The 17,404-nt window shown below is 39.3% G+C and overlaps 1 protein-coding gene across 2 annotated transcripts; it reads right to left on the bottom strand.

Annotated features, from left to right (window-relative positions):
• Positions 1-5,710: 5,710 nt before the first annotated feature.
• On the bottom strand, positions 5,711-13,047 carry LOC121643243 (signal-regulatory protein beta-2-like). Of its 2 annotated transcripts, XM_041990556.1 has the most exons (8): positions 13,043-13,047; positions 11,024-11,026; positions 7,622-7,679; positions 7,191-7,520; positions 6,711-7,067; positions 6,477-6,605; positions 6,355-6,392; positions 5,711-6,262 (listed from the first exon to the last, which is right to left on the bottom strand). In XM_041990556.1, the coding sequence occupies exons 3-8, from the start codon at positions 7,662-7,664 to the stop codon at positions 6,149-6,151; spliced, it is 1,011 nt and encodes a 336-aa protein (XP_041846490.1). In that variant the 5' UTR covers positions 7,665-7,679; positions 11,024-11,026; positions 13,043-13,047; the 3' UTR covers positions 5,711-6,148. The 2 variants fall into 2 exon arrangements, with proteins under 2 accessions (XP_041846490.1, XP_041846489.1); XM_041990555.1 differs by lacking the exons at positions 11,024-11,026; positions 13,043-13,047 and having other exon boundaries at positions 7,622-7,747.
• Between the last annotated feature and the right edge of the window lie 4,357 nt (positions 13,048-17,404).

The following is a 17,404-nucleotide window of genomic DNA, read 5'->3' as shown; positions in this document are numbered from 1 at the left end:
TGGTACAGGGCATTAGGGGTGGTGGAGGGTTACTGTAACAACTCTGTTACAGGAAACGTAAAGCACATAATTTTGTGTTTCCTGATTAATTTTGAGGTCTGTTTGCATCTTTTGTATCTGCATTTAATTCCTCATTAGTAATCTGCTGAAGCTAGTAGACACTAACAAATAACCCCAGATTTTGAGGTGGCACTGGATTATACTCTATTTTAAATATCTAAAAATAAATAAATCAAAAGAGAGCTTTTGCATGATCAGCAAAAATGAACATGGGTAAATGTGACATCTACCCTACAGCTGGAAACATGAGTTATAAAAAATGAAAATGTAGAAGCTGAAAATTGCATAACCACATCTGCTATGCAGTAATTAAAGCTTCTCATCTGTGTTTACTCTTCCTCTTAACTGTTCACTGGTCAGTAAAGAGCAATTATAATCTTTAAACGTTGTAAGCAAAATAGCAAATTAATGACTTCCTGACATAAACGCTGTTTAGAACATATGGGCAGATTATCAGTAAAATCGTTTAAGGGTGAAAGAAAGAGAACTAACAGCTTTAAAACAAACAAAATTATAAATCAATCATACATTAAGTTTCTGTTAGTTGGGTGCTGTTGTTCACTTCTTTGCATTTTGATACACACCTTTTTTTGCATCAGACAAGAGAAGACAAACAAGCAAAGAAATTAACAGTCACCTCTGACTAACAAATGATGCATGGAAACTTTAGCATTGCTGTGGTTTGGCTCTCAGATGGGGGTGTGAATAGCAAAGGGCTTTTCTTCCTGTCCTTATCACCACTTCAATCTCACTTTAAGCTGACTTTAAACTACTGTTGTTTTTCATTTTCTCTGAAGACACAAAGTACAATGTAATTACTAAAATGGACAGTGATATCAGAAAAAACATGAAAAACAGTTTAAGAGCTTGCAAAAAATAAATAGCTTTCAGTAGTGTAGTGTTCAGTAGTGTGGTTGCTATTAGGTGCCTTTTTTTTATTCTGACGGTTCATTATACTTAAGGAAAGTTGCAAGTCATCATTAATTTTCCCACTTTATCTTTTAATACGGTAAATACTTTAAAACTTTTGCCAAATCAATATAATAAGTTGTTAGTTTGACAGTTTTTATGAAATTTATTTTTGTGCATCACTAGATGTATTGGGAGCCCTCCTTCAAGTAGAGGTGGGATCATTTTAATATTCAAGTATATGTTTGTGCTTTGAAAACAACAATAACAACAACAACAACAACAACAATAATAATAATAATACATTTGAATTAAAAAAAAAAAAAGAGAGAGAGAGAGAGAGAGAGAGAGAGAGAGAGAGAGAGAGAAAGTAAAACTGAAGCAGTCGGTTGATGTTGCCCAGCTAAATTTAGCCTACCAAAGCCACTTGTTGCCCTTGTCTCTCTTCATGTGTGGGTGAAGCTTATTGTCAGGCCTATTCTGATAAAACAGCCTTACTAGTTTGAATAAATGGCTCACCACAGTTCTTCAGTGAGTGTGGCTATTGCATATGGGTTTGCTTGTTTTTTCATGAGACAACTACATATGTATTGTGAGATCAGTGAGAGCAATATATGCATCTGTGAAGAAATTTTTTACGTCAAAATTTTGCATTTTAACAAAAAATAATAGTATTAGAGTTGGCAGCATCAGCTGTGAAAACAATCTTTGTGTGCAAGTTAGGTTAGGGATAAAGAAACAAGCAATGAGTGCAGCTGAGGCTATTAAAGTCTGATAAATTGACTTGAGGGGAAGAAGAAAAAAACTGCCATTGCTACTCAGTCAAACACATTTGTCAGTCTAAATTATGTATGAATTTATTATGCGTGTGTACTCACAGTTTGCATGCGACAATTTTGAATTTGCATTAACATTTTAAACAAAGGCAGAGTCTTTTTTGAGATAGAATGAAACTTGACCACAAAACAGCAAAAGTAAGATTTGCTTTATGACTTAGATATTTTTTCATCGCTACTCTTTGACTGCTAGCTTGCAGAGTTTTTGTCATACTGCTGATTACAAAGATGAGACAGTGGAGTTGCTTCTTTGACATGAGACTGTGTGGTTTGCTTTAAGTGGAAAACATAACAGCAGCTCTAAAGTGGACAGTGCTGTTTTCATGTTTTTGTTGTATTCCCAAATAATTGCTTGGGATGTATCTTATGTTCATTTTAGTATTTGCCAATGCTTGGTACAGTCTTGTTGCTGAGAGTCTTCTCATCAATTTGGTATACTACATGTTAGGTTTGCTGCTTACTAGTGTGTGCATAGAGCTTCTGTATTGCACGAATCTTATGTTGCAATCTGTGCAAGGGGCTTTTGTCGAGAGGAAATTAATATTGTTGACAGGAGCTGCATGTAGAAGGCTGCACAGAGATGTTGTGGTTAGCAAGGTTACCTCATAGGAAGAGTGTTCCTGGTTTGAACTTTTGTCTGAAGTATATATTTTCTCCTTGTGCATTCATCAGTTCTGTCTGGGCATTCCACATTCCAGAAATATGCATCTTAGATATATTGCCTGTCATGCCTTGTGAGTTTCTGGTTTGGATTTGTGTTAGTTTGATGACTATAAAACAAATATATAATGATATAATTCATATAAAATGGGATTTTACAGAGCCAGACCTGCTGATGGTGCATTTGCATTGCTCAGCTGACAACTGATCAGATGTAGACTCCATCTTTATTTGCATAAAGACCAGGCAACTGTGATCCGATCACAGGAGGTAAGTCTGGACACTTCTGGGTACACACTGTGACATGGGGTGTGAACGGATACTCAGTACTGTGCACTTATGATCAAGGCGACTGGGATGCATGTTAGCCCAAAATGTAAATAGACCATCAGGCTCTGCCCATTTGTTGCTGTTTGACCCACAGGGTGAGAACAATGGCAAGAAAGCAGATACAAAATTGGCCTATTGTGATTTTATAAACTTATAAGTGTTGCGTGGTACGGGACCGGGCTGCTCTGCGATGGGGGTGGCTCTGGGTCTGGCCCTGTTGGAGGCTGTGTGGGCCAGTGGTTGGAGTCACCTTGTGGTGAGGGGGTGAGGCCACTGGTTGCGCCTGGGTCGGTGGGCGTCGGTCCTGGGCCGGGCGGCCAGGCTATTCCGGGGTGGGCTGGGCAGGGGTTCTGGGCTCTGGTGCCTGGGGGTGGTCCCCTTCCCTCCGAGGTGGTGGGGTCTGTATGTGCCGGGGTTCTGGGCCTGCCCGGATGTACTGCCATGGTGTGGGTTGGTGCATGCCCTGGTGTCTGGTTGCCGCCCTGGGACCCAGAGTACGGCCCGGGGGCAGGTGGGGTGTAGGGGTTTGAAGGAGGGTCTGAGTGGGGTTCGGGGGATTATAGGGGGAGGTTCTGGGGTGTGTCTATGCTTTGGATGATGTTTGTGTGGGTGCGTATGCATGTGCTAGAATGAGTGGGAGTGTGTAAGATCATAGGTGAGTAGGTGGGGTGGGGAGGGATGACATGACCCTGTGGGGGGGGCCTGGGTGGGCCTGGGGGTGGTGCTCCATGGATCTGGGCTCTCCCGCTATTCTCCTTCCACTCCTCTCCTTCCCCCTTGGGTGTCTGGTGGGTGGGTGTCTTCTGGGGTCGGTGGCGGCTCATTGGCTGCAGTCGCTGCGTGGCCTGGTCGTGGGGGGCAGCTGCCTCTGGCCTGTCTTGCCCTGGGTTGCCTCCTGGGGAATGCTGGTGTCTAGTGCTGCTGGCAGCTCACCATCCGGAGGGAGGTTCTCTTCCCTTCGGACCTACATCCCTGGATCCCTCTTCTTCTCGGCTCTCTCTATCTTTCTTACATACACACATAGACACACACACACACACATAGGGATTTGGGAGGCGTGCACATCATGCGGGGTGTAGCCAGGGGGGCCACCCAAGTGGCTTTCTATAGCTGCACCCTGTGGCTACTCTCCTCTCAGTTTAAATTACACTTATATTTCAAAACACTAACACAACACACAAACAACTGCTGGGGGGCGTGTCATGTGGTGCATGGAGGGTGGGAGTCGGGGGCCAGTGCCCCAGTTTTACTTGCAAAAAACACACTCATCACAAAGTCATGAGCAGGAGCATGGAGCAGCCGCCTCTGGGCTCCTGGGGCCCTTCGCTTGGGCTGCCCTGGGTGGCTGGTCCCTGGTGGGGCCGGCAGTTGCCGATCTTGGCTTACTGGGACCTGCGCCCCAACACTGTGGGGGGGCTCTAGCTTGGGCTCTCCTCTGCCGCCCTTCGGGTGTGGCCGGAGTCATCTTCATGGTAGGATAGCTTGTGTTAGTGCTCCGGGGCTGCTGCCGAGGGCCCGGGTCTTTGGGCTGCCCTGGTCTGCCGCTGACCTCCATAGAGGCGTATTCGAATTTGCACAATCTCACTCACCACTCTTCATCACTGATCACTCCTTATTCCTCATGTCACTGAGTTGTCCAGTGGTTTTATTTACTAAGAATTTTTTATTTTATTTTTTCCTGTGAGTTAGTATCTGGTTGCCTTTATGCTACTTTCATGATATGTCTTTTTGATTTGGTTATTATTTAAAAACTCTTAATGACTAGCAAGCAGCTCTTTTTTTTGTGTGTGTGTGTGTGTTTGTGTTTTTGTTCTTTGTAAAGTTGTAGGAAATTTTCTGTAGAAGTGTAAAAGTTTGTTGTCTGGTGATGGCGTGGATTTTTGTCTCCTTTCTTCTTTCCCTTTTGCATATTTTTGCTATTTTCCATATTTTTCTGTCCCCTCCGGTCAGGTCTAGCAGGATTACATAGATTCTGTGATTCAAAGTAAATAAATAAATAAATTAATGAGATTATCAAGAGGAGCCTTACCCATAGGCCTCTCCTTGGTAGAGCAAATTTGTTCAGCACGATACAGCAACGAGATTATCAATTTGCTTGCTGTGGTGCTGGATAGGACAAGTTTAAAAAAAATAAAAATAAATTATGAGTGACAGATGACTAGGAGTATAATAGAAGACTGAAAAAATAGGGAATACTCTTGATTGTGAGGTTTAGTGCTCCTTAAACATTTCTTCACTTTGATTCTTTCCTATAACTCTAACAACCAAATGATGTCGCTAAGCCCTCTATTGATCTCTTAAACACTTTTATTAGTCATTGAAATTCAGTATGAATTACCTACTGCTATAACTATAAGTTATAACAAATTATGTAAAGAATTCACCACAATATTTTCATTGTTTACTCATATTTGAAAATATTGATAACTCATATTCTTCCCCAGTGAGTATATGTTTTGTATAGAGCATTGTAGTTGTGGCTGCACATTTTCTTCTTTCCTAAGAATATTGATAAAATGCTGTACCTGTAATTATCAAAGTGAATTCTGACATCTCATGTCAATGCAGTGTTTGATTTACATCCCTTAAATACACATTATCTAGACATAATGTTAGACAAACACTAAATTCCAGTCTGTGTAAAGTGTTTAACTCTTCTTCTATGTAATGCAAACACTTTAAAGAAAGATGACAGTCTCAAATTGTTTGTCTTATCATTATTGTTGCAACTACTTAATTTTAAAGATAAATAAGTAATTTCCAACAAATTAGAAATTAAGTCAAACAAGTGCCAATATAAAATTTAAGAAATTTAAGAAATTTAAGTTGATGCCCTGGAAAATAGAATATGTTCTCAAACTAATGTGAAATATAACAGGAGATTTAGTAGAACAGAATATTCCTTTATTAGTCACAGTAAATGTGTATAGTATTTTTTAAATTACATTTTAAAGGAGCAGTATAATTGTTTTACAATGAAACAATATCAGAAGTTAACATTCTAACAAATGTAAAACAAAAATGCTACAATAAAGGAAATAATACAGTGTATGAGATGTGCACTGCTGAGGGTTATCAGTGAGATTTCACTCAAAATAACTGCAAAAATATTAACTTAATTTCATAAGTAACAGCAAGAAAAATGTTTATGACAGCAACTAAACATGACGGAAAAATAATGTTAAACATGTAGCAGTTTCATGCAGGCTATACCAGTTTATGAAATATTGTTCACTTACAATAACGAACAAGCCCAAAGACGTCCTTCACTGTGCATTTAACAAAAAACAAAACAAAACAAAAGCGACAATTATTGGTAAAATAATGACATTAATGATTAATAAGTTTCCTTGTTAATCATTTCCAGTTGCACTGACAAGTGTATAGATTGCTTCGGATGTGTCTATCTTCCTTCTCCCGGCTCTGGTGAAGGCCGGTGCAGAATAAATCACTGAGGCCTCATCTCTCTGAGGAAAACATCAATAAATGGAAGGATATTGTAAAGTTTCATAATTACATATGTGCCAAACATTATGTGTAAATTTCTTCTCCATTTTACCTGCTGACTCTGCTGATCATCATGGGCTGTTACCGTATCTGTGAGAAGTGACAGAAACATTTAAAATGGATAATTAAAAGCTGTAATTATATGATTAAATAGGATGATGAGTGATGTGTTACCCTCTGAACAAACGTGAGTTTTCTTCTTAATGGTACAAATGAGGAAGGCTATGATGACAAAACTAGCAGTCAAAGCAACACTTAGCAGTATGAAGACTGCTTTGCCCGGCTGCATATCCCACACATTAGCTGTTGAAAAAATAGAAGCAACAATCAATGGTAACTAATTTTTCAGGTAAGATTATACAAATAATTTAATAGATTCTACCAGATTCTAAAATGTTATGCAAATACCTTTTATGTCCAATTTTGTGCCATTTCCAAATAAAATCTGTCCACATGTAGCCACAGCACAGTAGTAAGTCCCAGCATCAGTGGAGGTGGCGTCCCTGGAGAAGCTGTAGACACATTTCTGTGCAGAGTTTGCCTCAGGAGTTCTCCAGCATTTATTACCACCGTCTCCATGAACATAAATCACACTGGGATGAGATTCTTTTAATCCAGCTCTGAACCAGAACACACTGTGATCTGCTGAACAAATTTTCTTCTCAGTGTCAAAGAGGACCGAACACTGAAAAGTCACTGGATCTCTAGGATGGACTAGATCAGACTGAGGCTCCTGAATGACAGCAGTGATATCTGGTTCTGGTCCTGGAAAAACAACAAGAAGCAAACAGGTCAAACTTTTTTTTTTTTTTTGACTTAGAGGTTAAATGTTTGAAAATATGTATATATCTGCTAATGAAAACACAAACTCTGTTTCTTCTAATTTACCTTTAATTCTGAGGAAAGTCCCTTTAGAAAATGTCAGCTGAAGTTGATTTGTTTTTATACAGTAGTAAAGACCAGTATCACTTAGCTTAGCTCCATTAATCTGCAGTATATAAGTTCCAGGCTTTTGTTCTGCTGTTATGTGAGGAGTCTTGTTAACACCATCGTAATCAAAGACATATGTTCCTCCCAGAAATTCAGGCCAGCTTCCAGAAACAAGTCTGATCCAAAATAAAGTTGCACCGTAGTCAGATGTGGGACGGGAACACTCCAGAGTCACATCCTCTCCAACAGCAACAGTTTTTGTTTCAAATTTCAGGTTATCTGTGCAATCTTATAGTAAAACAAAACAAATCATAGAGAGATTAGTACAGGTCATACGTTAAGAAATAATAGTAAAACATATGCATATGAAGCTGATTTTATAAACTTACATCCCACTTTTAGCTTCAGCAGTAAATAAAGGATGATCAGCATTTTCTCATTGATCCACTGATGTCTGCATATATGCCAGAGCATTTCATTATCAGTGTCATAAATGATTCATCTTCATATGATCATGTAAGGTGGGAGGGAAGAATTTCAAACCAGTCTGATTGGCTTTTTGTTGTGTTGGTGTTTTACTGTACTACCACAGTGGAAATAAAACAACCATCTTTCCAACCTGAACACATAAGACAGCACCATCAGCATGTTTGCGTTTCATGTTTTAAGGTTGGTTTCCATCACTAGCAGCCTGAATTAACTGTAGTCATCCACATTCTGTTATCGGCACTTTGTCACATTTTCAGAATATAAGAATCGTCCATCTAAAACTCAAATAGTCAGGCAGATTAAAAAAACATACACACATACGTCATTTAGCTTTAGAGGACCAACAAGTAACAGAACTTGAGGGAAGAACAGAAACGTGAAATGATGCAGAAATAATATATATATATATATACACTACCGTTCAAAAGTTTGGGGTCACTTCCCTATAGAATCCCATGGCAAAGTGACCTCAAACTTTTGAACGGTAGTGTATATATATATATATATATATATATATATATATATATATATATATATATATATATATATATATATTTATATATATATATATATGGGCAGCCATGTGTGACTGTTTTCTGTGCTCAGGCCTTGGCCAGCAAAAAAATGATGATTATTGAGCATCTCTTCATGCTGCTCAAACATACCCATATTTTTCTGTGATTAGGAAAAGGCTGTACACCATGAGTCATGTCTCAAAGTTACCCAGTTGTTGCTGATGGAAAACAGTTTCTCAACCGAGTGGCTTGAAACATAAGATGGAAGTTTAGATTGATACAGATCTTATTGGCCAAGCATCTGTGGGGGTGTATGACACCAGTCCACCTTTTTGCCATGATTTTGTAACTAGCTTGCTTTTCAAAACACATGTTTGCAACTTCTTTGTTTGAGTGAAGGAGATATATTTGCTAGTTATTCATCACATTGTGTGTTGCAGGGGACCATCTGTAGCCTCTGTCTCCTTTTGCATCTTTATACTGTATTTTCTTCCTTTAAAAACACATTTAAACTGTATTTTAAAGGACTATTCAAAACAGCATTTAAAGCTGAAGTCAGACTTCATGGTCTTTATCGCCAGTTTCTGACATGCTACCACAATAATGTTCACAAAAAGTTTGTCACACTGAGCCAAATAGGAATAAGTGGTTATTTTTGCTTCTGTGGCAAAAAGATGATTCCACACCGTTTGTGCTATAGTTTACAGACAGAGAAGACATATCAGATGGTGTCTAAGACAGCCAATTCAAAAGCTCTACATATTTCAGTCCCACTATTGAACTTGGGCGCCCCCTGAAGAAGGCTTCATTTAGCATCTGTCTCTTTGGGTGGGCCAATAAAGTAGTGTTCAGCTTTTTTGCCTGGGGGACACTGCAGGGCAACAATGGCTCCAGAAATGTACACAATGAATATCAGTGTACTATTAAAATTAGTGAAAAAGCACAAAATTTTAAGTTAAGAAAGTTATGTAGTGTTACTTGAAAAGGACAAACTCCCCACTCTCTCAGTTGGTAAACTAAAGTAAACCGGTAGGTGTTGTCACACCTCACTGCTATCTTTATAATATCATTTTAGTATCACAGAAGCATGTTCACCTTGAAAAATGTAAAATTTGGACAGACATGTGGCCCTGGAGGAAAAACGTGTTTGTTAAATAAAACAACTGTGACTTCAATCTAAAACCTCTTGATGATGTAATGCATAAACTAAAATGTAATATAAACTAGAAGAAGCAGAGCAAAGAATTGAGGAAACAACATCTTGCAAAGCATAATGAAAATATAAGTGAAAGTATTAAAACTGTAAGTGCTGTAAGTGTATAGTGGACTGGAAAATTTTTGATTGTGGTCTTCGCTGAGTTGATCTTATAACTGACCACAAGCCAGAACATATTTATCTGACAACAGTTGTTCTAAATGCTCAGTATTTTGGTGGCTCATCACCACAACATCCTCCTTTTGACTGTACTTATGTTGATGTCCCACCCCCTGTCTCACATCATGTTTCATGTCAGCTTCTTGTATGTGCACCATGCAAGTAAGGATAAACAAAATGTATAGAAATAGTCTTTTGAATACTTAAACTGGTGTTTCAGTACCTATAATTGTAATTAGCACCCCAAACTGATAATTCTCTGCCACATTATTCCCAGGTCCCACACGTATAAATCATAATGAAGGCAAAGCTGAAAATAGAAAAATAGCAAAAAAAATTCTATTCTAATAACAAATTTACAACAAAACATCAAATTTATTTAAAATGTAGTCCAGTTATACCCCCCATTGTTCCTTTGATTGTGCAGATCTGCTTGCATCTACAACAGATTAGACAGAAAAACATGATTGGTGCATTTAAACTTCAGCATTGCTGCAGTCAGGCTTTTGAAGGTGTGAACACAAAGACACTTTTCTTCTGTATGAACCTTTGCTTTAATCATGGGAAGCAGGTCTTGAACTGGTATATATAAAAGAGTAAGTGCAAAAACACTGAAACACAATTACCATAACATCACTCGCACATGATGGATGGGCAGTTTGTTGATGGGTACCATTTTAACTTTGAATATGCACCTAACAAGAATGTTATTCTTTATTGCTGTTCACACTTCATGTGTAGCTGGTGCTCAGGAAGGTCTGTTCTGAGTCACCAGGTTCAGTGGTTGGTCTAAAGGCGGAGAAATGGCCCACCACAGCTTTTGTTTGTCAGAGTAGCTGCTGCATGTGGCTTCACCTTTGTTCGCATGACTTTATAAAGTGCTGTGAGACCAGGGAAACATCTTTCAAGTTTTAAAAACACGTTGAGAGAGCAAGCTGATTTTTACCAGCTATGTTTTTTTATGGAGTTGCATCTATGATTAGGCGATATGATGCAGAACAAAAACACAATGTGCTGATCCAATACAAGTTTTCTTGGTACAGAAGAGATAACTGAAGAGGAAACATCAGGGTCATAGTCATGGCTATCATCAAAATTATGTAAAAATGTCTGTGTACAGTCATGGACAAAATTGTTGGTACCCTTCGGTTAATGAAAGAAAATATCACAATGGTCACAGAAATAACTTGAATCTCACAAAAGTAATAATAAATAAAAATTCTATGAAATTTAACCAATGAAAGTCAGACATTGCTTTTCAACCATGTTTCAACAGAATTATTTAAAAAAATAAACTCATGAAACAGGCCTGGACAAAAATGATGGTACCCCTACAAAAGACTGAAAATAATGTGACCAAAGGGACGTGTTAATCCAAGGTGTGTCCACTAATTAGCATTACAGGTGTCTACGATCTTGTAACCAGTCAATGGGCCTATATATAAGCTACAGGTAGTCACTGTGCTGTTTGGTGACATGGTGTGTACCACACTCAATATGGACCAGAGGAAGCAAAGGAAAGAGTTGTCTCAGGAGATTAGAAAGAAAATTATAGACAAGCATGTTAAAGGTAAAGGCTATAAGACCATCTCCAAGCAGCTTGATGTTCCTGTGACTACAGTTGCACATATTATTCAGAAATTTAAGATCCATGGGACTGTAGCCAACCTCCCTGGACGTGGCCGCAGGAGGAAAACTGATGACAAATCAAACAGACGGATAATACGAACGGTAACAAAAGAGCCCAGAAAAACTTTTAAAGAGAATAAAGGTCAACTTCAAGCTCAAGGAACATCAGTGTCAGATCGCACCATCCGTCGTCGTTTGAGCCAAAGTGGACTTAATGGGAGACGACCAAGGAGGACACCATTGTTGAAAACAAATCATAAAAAAGCCAAACTACATGTTGACAAGCCACAAAGCTTCTGGGAGAATGTCCTATGGACAGATGAGACAAAAATGGAACTTTTTGCCAAGGCTCATCAGCTCTATGTTTACAGATGGAAAAATGAAGCATATGAAGAAAAGAACACCGTCCCTACTTTGAAACATGGAGGAGGCTCTGTTATGTTCTGGGGCTGCTTTGCTGCATCTGGTACAGGGTGTCTTGAATCTGTGCCTGTACAATGAAATCTCAAGACTATCAAGAGATTCTAGAGAGAAATGTGCTGGCCAGTGTCAGAAAGCTTGGTCTCAGTCGCAGGTTATGGGTCTTGCAACAGGACAATGACCCAAAACACAGCTAAAATCACCCAAGAATGGCTAAGAACGAAACATTGGACTATTCTAAAGTGGCCTTCTATGAGCCCTGACCTAAATCGTATTGAGCATCTTTGGGAGGAGCTGAAACATGCCGTCTGGAAAAGGCTTCCTTCAAACCTGAGACAACTGGAGCAGTTTGCTTATGAGGAGTGGACCAAAATACCTGCTGAGAGGTGCAGAAGTCTCACTGACAGTTACAGGAATTGTTTGATTGCAGTGATTGCCTCAAAAGGTTGTGCAACAAAATATTAAGTTAAGGGTACCATCATTTTTGTCCAGGCCTGTTTCATGAGTTTATTTTTTTAAATAATTCTGTTGAAACATGGTTGAAAAGGAGTGCCTGATTTTCATTGGTTAAATTTCATAGAATTTTTATTTATTATTACTTTTGTGAGATTCAAGTTATTTCTGTGACCATTGTGATATTTTCTTTCATTAACCGAAGGGTACCAACAATTTTGTCCATGACTGTATATCATGTCCTTACTTGTTAAATTAAATTATATTATTAACTTAATTGTGAATTTAATAACAAAGTTGGTTGGTTGGTTTGATCTTTCTATATATACTTACATCATCAGCAGTTAAGCCTGCTACAGTATTTGCTCTCATTACTTCACCTGTGACTTCACCATTAAAGCCTATTATTAGATGGTTCACTTTATTGCAGTCATGTAAAGTGATAGGAAACAATCTCAAAACCTGTTTGGCTTTTACTATGTTGGTACTTTGCTGCAAACATCTTTAGAGATAACATTAACCATTTTTCCAACCTGATCCCATAAAACAACAACAGCAGCAAGTTTTTCTTTCATATTTTAAGTTGGGTTTTTATCACATGCTTGGCTTAAATAATGAAGCAGCAAACAGAGTTTAAAAATTAGAAAGGTCCAAACTGAAGCAGCAGCACCAACATAAGCTAATGTTAGACCCTCTCTGTCAGTCACTTCTCAGGAAGACCACAGCAGAGAGGAGAAACCGTCGCCCTCAGTTCTCAGTGGATTAGATCACTGCTGCCACAGAATTGTATGTTTCACAGAAACACATTTATTTGGAGCTGATCAAATAATAACTTCAGTGATGTGAGAGAGCAAGCACAAACTAACCTGTGAAAATCTCTGGTCTGCCTACAAATGTAGCTCTCGGTTCACTTCAGGTGAACCAAATACAGGAAGAGCACCACAACACAATTGTGGTATTGTGTGTAACACAACTAAAACATGCTTGTGTGCAGGATGATGGGCATCTCTGTCTGGAAGACATCGCTCATGGTCAGACATGGAACAAGAACAAGATAAAGGTTCTGATAGAAATATTATCATAACCATTAGGAATTAATGCAGTTGCTGTTTTACTCTTATGTAGAGGAAACAGAAATTGCTTTATATTAACCAATAGCTGAGTGAGTTTTCTTATTCACTAAGCCCATTTAGATGTTAATAAAAATATCTGATATCAGATATTCTGCTCCTGGCCTTTCTTGCCCTGGGGGGCCTCTCAGGGAGCAATGGGGACCTCTCACACCCCTGTTCCCCTGAGCTCTGCCGGGGGCAAGCAGGAGGAGGTGGTTGCCTGACATCTGGGCTCTTGGTGCCCTGGGCCCTTTGCTTGGGCTGCCCTGGATGGCTGGTGCCTGGGGGGTCAACGGCTGCTGGCCCTTCTGTCCCCTCCTGTCAGGTCCAGCAAGGTAGGTTCCATAATTCAAAGTAAATAAATAACAGTAAATAAATAAATGAATCAGATTATGAAGAGGAGCATTATATCCATAACCCTCCCCTTGGCAGAGCAAATTTGTTTGGCACAACACAGCAACCAGACTATCATTCGGCTTACTTATATGCTGGACAGGACAGGAAAAAAAAAAATTAAAAAAAAATTAAACCTGCAAAGCTGACACTAGCTGGTATCGCCCTGGCTTACCATCAGATATTAATATAGCGTGTTGACAAAAACATTTAAAAACTTAAAAGCACTGTAACATGTTGTAGATTTTTAATCAGCTGGAGCTGTTAGTTAAAGTACTTAAAATCACACTTTAGGTCTGTTCAGTGTTTGCCAGAAACATTTTCTGTTCTTTTTCTACTGTTTTGAATGCATTTTCCCAGACATTACTGGAGCTTGAGTTTAGAAGTTTCATTTCTCTTTCTATTATTTGAAGCAGTCATCCACTAAAATCCGTTTAAATAAAAAATTATGCTTTTTTTGGGCAAATATGGTTATGTGATAAAAATGCAATTAATCAAGATTAAAAGTGATAGTAAGAAGTGGAAGCACAAAGTAAACTAGACACATTGCTGTGGTTTTGGCTTCAAACAAAGGTGTGAACACAAAAGGGCTTGTCTCCCTGTCAAACCCTGCTTTAATCTTAAATGGAAACTAAATAAGAACTACAAACATGCTTTTTTAAATATCTAAACAGTTGTAGCTGTATAGTACATCTTTAACAACACACAGAAAGATATTATATTTAATTGTAAATAAAAGGATAGAGAACAGTTTTATTTTTTGTTCTTTTTTTTTTTTCTTTTTTTTTTTATCTGCCTGAGGCTCAAAGCTTGGTCTATTCTGAGTAAACAGCTTCTGGTTTTGGTCATGGGGCAGAGATACAGCCAACCACAGGTTTTGTTTGTCAGTGTAACCGCTTGTTGATGGAAATTTTCATGGTAAAAATAGAATTCATGAAAAGATTAACCGTCAAATTGGTGAATGTGAAAGCTATCATCTGAACCAGTTAAACTAGCTGTTATAAAAACACTATGACACCTAATATACTAGAAACTATAGGAAAGTTATTCTATTATAAGCAGTTGTACCACCTTTTATCTGTTTATGCAGGTCAGAAACATTAGGGCACAAGTTAAGTTGAAGTTTGCAACTTTTTTTGCCTCACACAATGTTTTACTCAAAATCTTTTAAAGACTATTCTGTTTAATTTTGTATTCATAATGCTGTGTTTCTGAAATAGGGGTACACTCCCGGAGGTACATGAGAAAATAATAAGTGGAATAACTTGCTATATCTTCTATGTCTTTCTTTAAATCTGACTTGAGTTTGTATTATGAGGTGAGTCAGTTCTTTTAGTCAGGATAAATACACACATGTGGAACATTTAAAATAACATAATTCTTGAAAAGTTACTTTGATCATAAAGCGAAATTTGCTCTGCCAAGGGGAGGCCTATGGGTAAGGCTCCTCTTGATAATCTGATTCATTTATTTATTTATTTACTTTCAAGCATGGAATCTATGTAATCTTGCTGGACCTGACCGGATGGGACTGAAAAAGATGGAAAATAGCAAAAAGAGAAAAAGGGAAAGAAGAAAGGAAACAAAAACATCACAGACAGAAGGAAACAACCCTTCAATCCACACCATCACCAGACAACAAAATTTCCTACAACTTTTACAAAAACAAAAACAGAAACACACACACACAGAAAAAACAGAGCTGCTAGTCATTAAGAGTTTTTAAATAATAACCAAATCAAAAAGACATAACAGCGACCCGATACTAACTCACAGGAAAAAAAAAAAAAAAAAGAATAATCTCTTAGTATATAAACCCACTGGACAACTCAGTGACTGTGTCAGCATGCAGAGCATGAGGAATAAGGAGTGATTAGTAATGAAGAGTGGTGAGTGAGATCGTGCAAATGCGACCACGCCTCTACGGAGGTCAGAGGCAGACCAGGGCCAGAGACCCAGGCCCTCAGCAGCAGCCCTGGAGCACCAACCCAAGCTACCCCACCACGAAGACGACTCCAGCCCCACCCGAAGGACGGCAGAGAACAGCCCCAGCAAGAGCCCCCCACGGTCTTGGGGCACAGGTCCCAGTGGGCCAAGATCAGCAGCTGCCGGCCCCACCAGGGACCAGCCACCCAGGGCAGCCCAAGTGAAGGGCCCAGGGCCCCAGAAGCCCAGAGGCAGCCACCCCACCCCCCAAAGGCAGAGGGCCCTCAACATGCCTAGGAGGACCAGCCCCCCCCCAGACAGTCACCCGGCGTAGACCAGCACACACCCCGATGTTCTAGCCGCACACCCCTGGAACCAGGGTGCCCCCCACTCCCTACCTACTCCATTCTTCACCCCATATAACCCTACACTCACACCCTCCCCTGTGCGGTACCCACAAGCACTCACTATCACACAGTCACATCACACATAACCCAACCACCATGCCCCATGGGGGACACCCCAGGCGGACCAGAGGACAGCGAGCCCCAAGCACCACATACAGGGACCACAGCCATGTATAGCACATTTCATGTACAGATATTTAGAAATAGTAAAAGTCATAATCAACACATAATAAATAACAGCGTATCTAAATGTGTAAATGATTTTTAAATTTTTTTACAACTGCACTTATGTCTCAGTGTCTTCATAATGTTTTCTACATGGATAGCTCATTAAATGTCAACATCTTAATTATGTTCTTGACTTTTTCCTCACTAAGACAAAGAGCAAAATGTAGAGTTCTCATTATTTATAGGTTGATATGCTGCTATTTAACTGGTCTGGCTATATGTGGCTCCCTAACAAAAATGTATACTGACACATATGGTGCAGTGGTTCCTAACCTATTTCCTTGAGGACTGCCTTCAAGTAATAAAAGGCCATGGACCCCCTGCCCAACCCTGTGCTGAAACCATGCTTGGTTTTCCATCTATCCATCCATCCATTTATTATACTGCTTAGTCCAGTTTAGGGTCACAGTGAAGCCTATCCCAGCAATTAGCAGGCGAGAGTCAAGATACACCCTGACACAGGTCACCAGTCCATCACAGGACCAACACATAGAGACAAAAAACCACTCACACACACGCCTAGGGGGAATTTAGAGAAACCATTTAACCTAATATGCATGTCTTTGGACAGTGGGAGGAAGCTAGAGTACCTGGAGAGAACCCACACATACACATACATACAGTTCAAAAGTTTGAGAACCGCTGGTAATGCATTCACTACACCTTCTTCATCCTGCAGGTTGTCCTATTGTAGGTTTGTCCTAGACCGGAATCTTTTTATAGTATCAAAAAGCGTTTGGAAGAAATTAAGTGGGTTTTTACATCATCCTTTACTGGATTTGCTGAATTCACATGTCTATTGGTTTTCCGATGAAGAAATTAAATTAAAGCACAATGAACACTTTTCAGTGTGGCTGAGTTGAGGACGTTTTTGCAGTTTAGTTAGATTTAGAGTTTTTTTTAGATCTTAAACAACCAGGGGATTGTAGGACAAAGCGGGATTAATATACCCAGGGTATCTCTGTTACCTGGGTAGACTTACCCAGACATTCGCAATCCTGATAAGCGGTACTACGAAGCTGGTTATCAACTCGGTAACTCAACCCATGGTTTTGCCATCTCAGTCAGTGCACTCACATTAAAGATGTGGTATTTGCATTGTCTGACCAATTGAAAACGTTGAAAAACCCTACAGATGAGCATACTTTACCATGGAGGAGCAGACAGTTATTCTTCAAAAATTGAAGAATTCAAATACATCATCTAGGCCAAAAGCAACACTGTT

This window comes from Melanotaenia boesemani, chromosome 7 (assembly GCF_017639745.1).
Source record: "Melanotaenia boesemani isolate fMelBoe1 chromosome 7, fMelBoe1.pri, whole genome shotgun sequence".
Classification (NCBI taxonomy): Eukaryota; Metazoa; Chordata; class Actinopteri; order Atheriniformes; family Melanotaeniidae; genus Melanotaenia; species Melanotaenia boesemani.
The sequence above is the reverse complement of the archived record's forward strand: the minus strand, read 5'-3'. Positions and strand labels throughout refer to the sequence as shown.

What these genes read in the sequence shown, in the direction of transcription:
- LOC121643243 (XM_041990555.1), bottom strand. Translation starts at nt 7,706, where the DNA reads ATGCTCTGGCATATATGCAGACATCAGTGGATCAATGAGAAAATGCTG. An exon ending in GCTGAAGCTAAAAGTGGGAT is followed by an intron (nt 7,521 to 7,621) that starts GTAAGTTTATAA and finishes TTTTACTATAAG; the next exon opens with ATTGCACAGATAACCTGAAA. An exon ending in AACTCACGTTTGTTCAGAGG is followed by an intron (nt 6,393 to 6,476) that starts GTAACACATCAC and finishes CACTTCTCACAG; the next exon opens with ATACGGTAACAGCCCATGAT.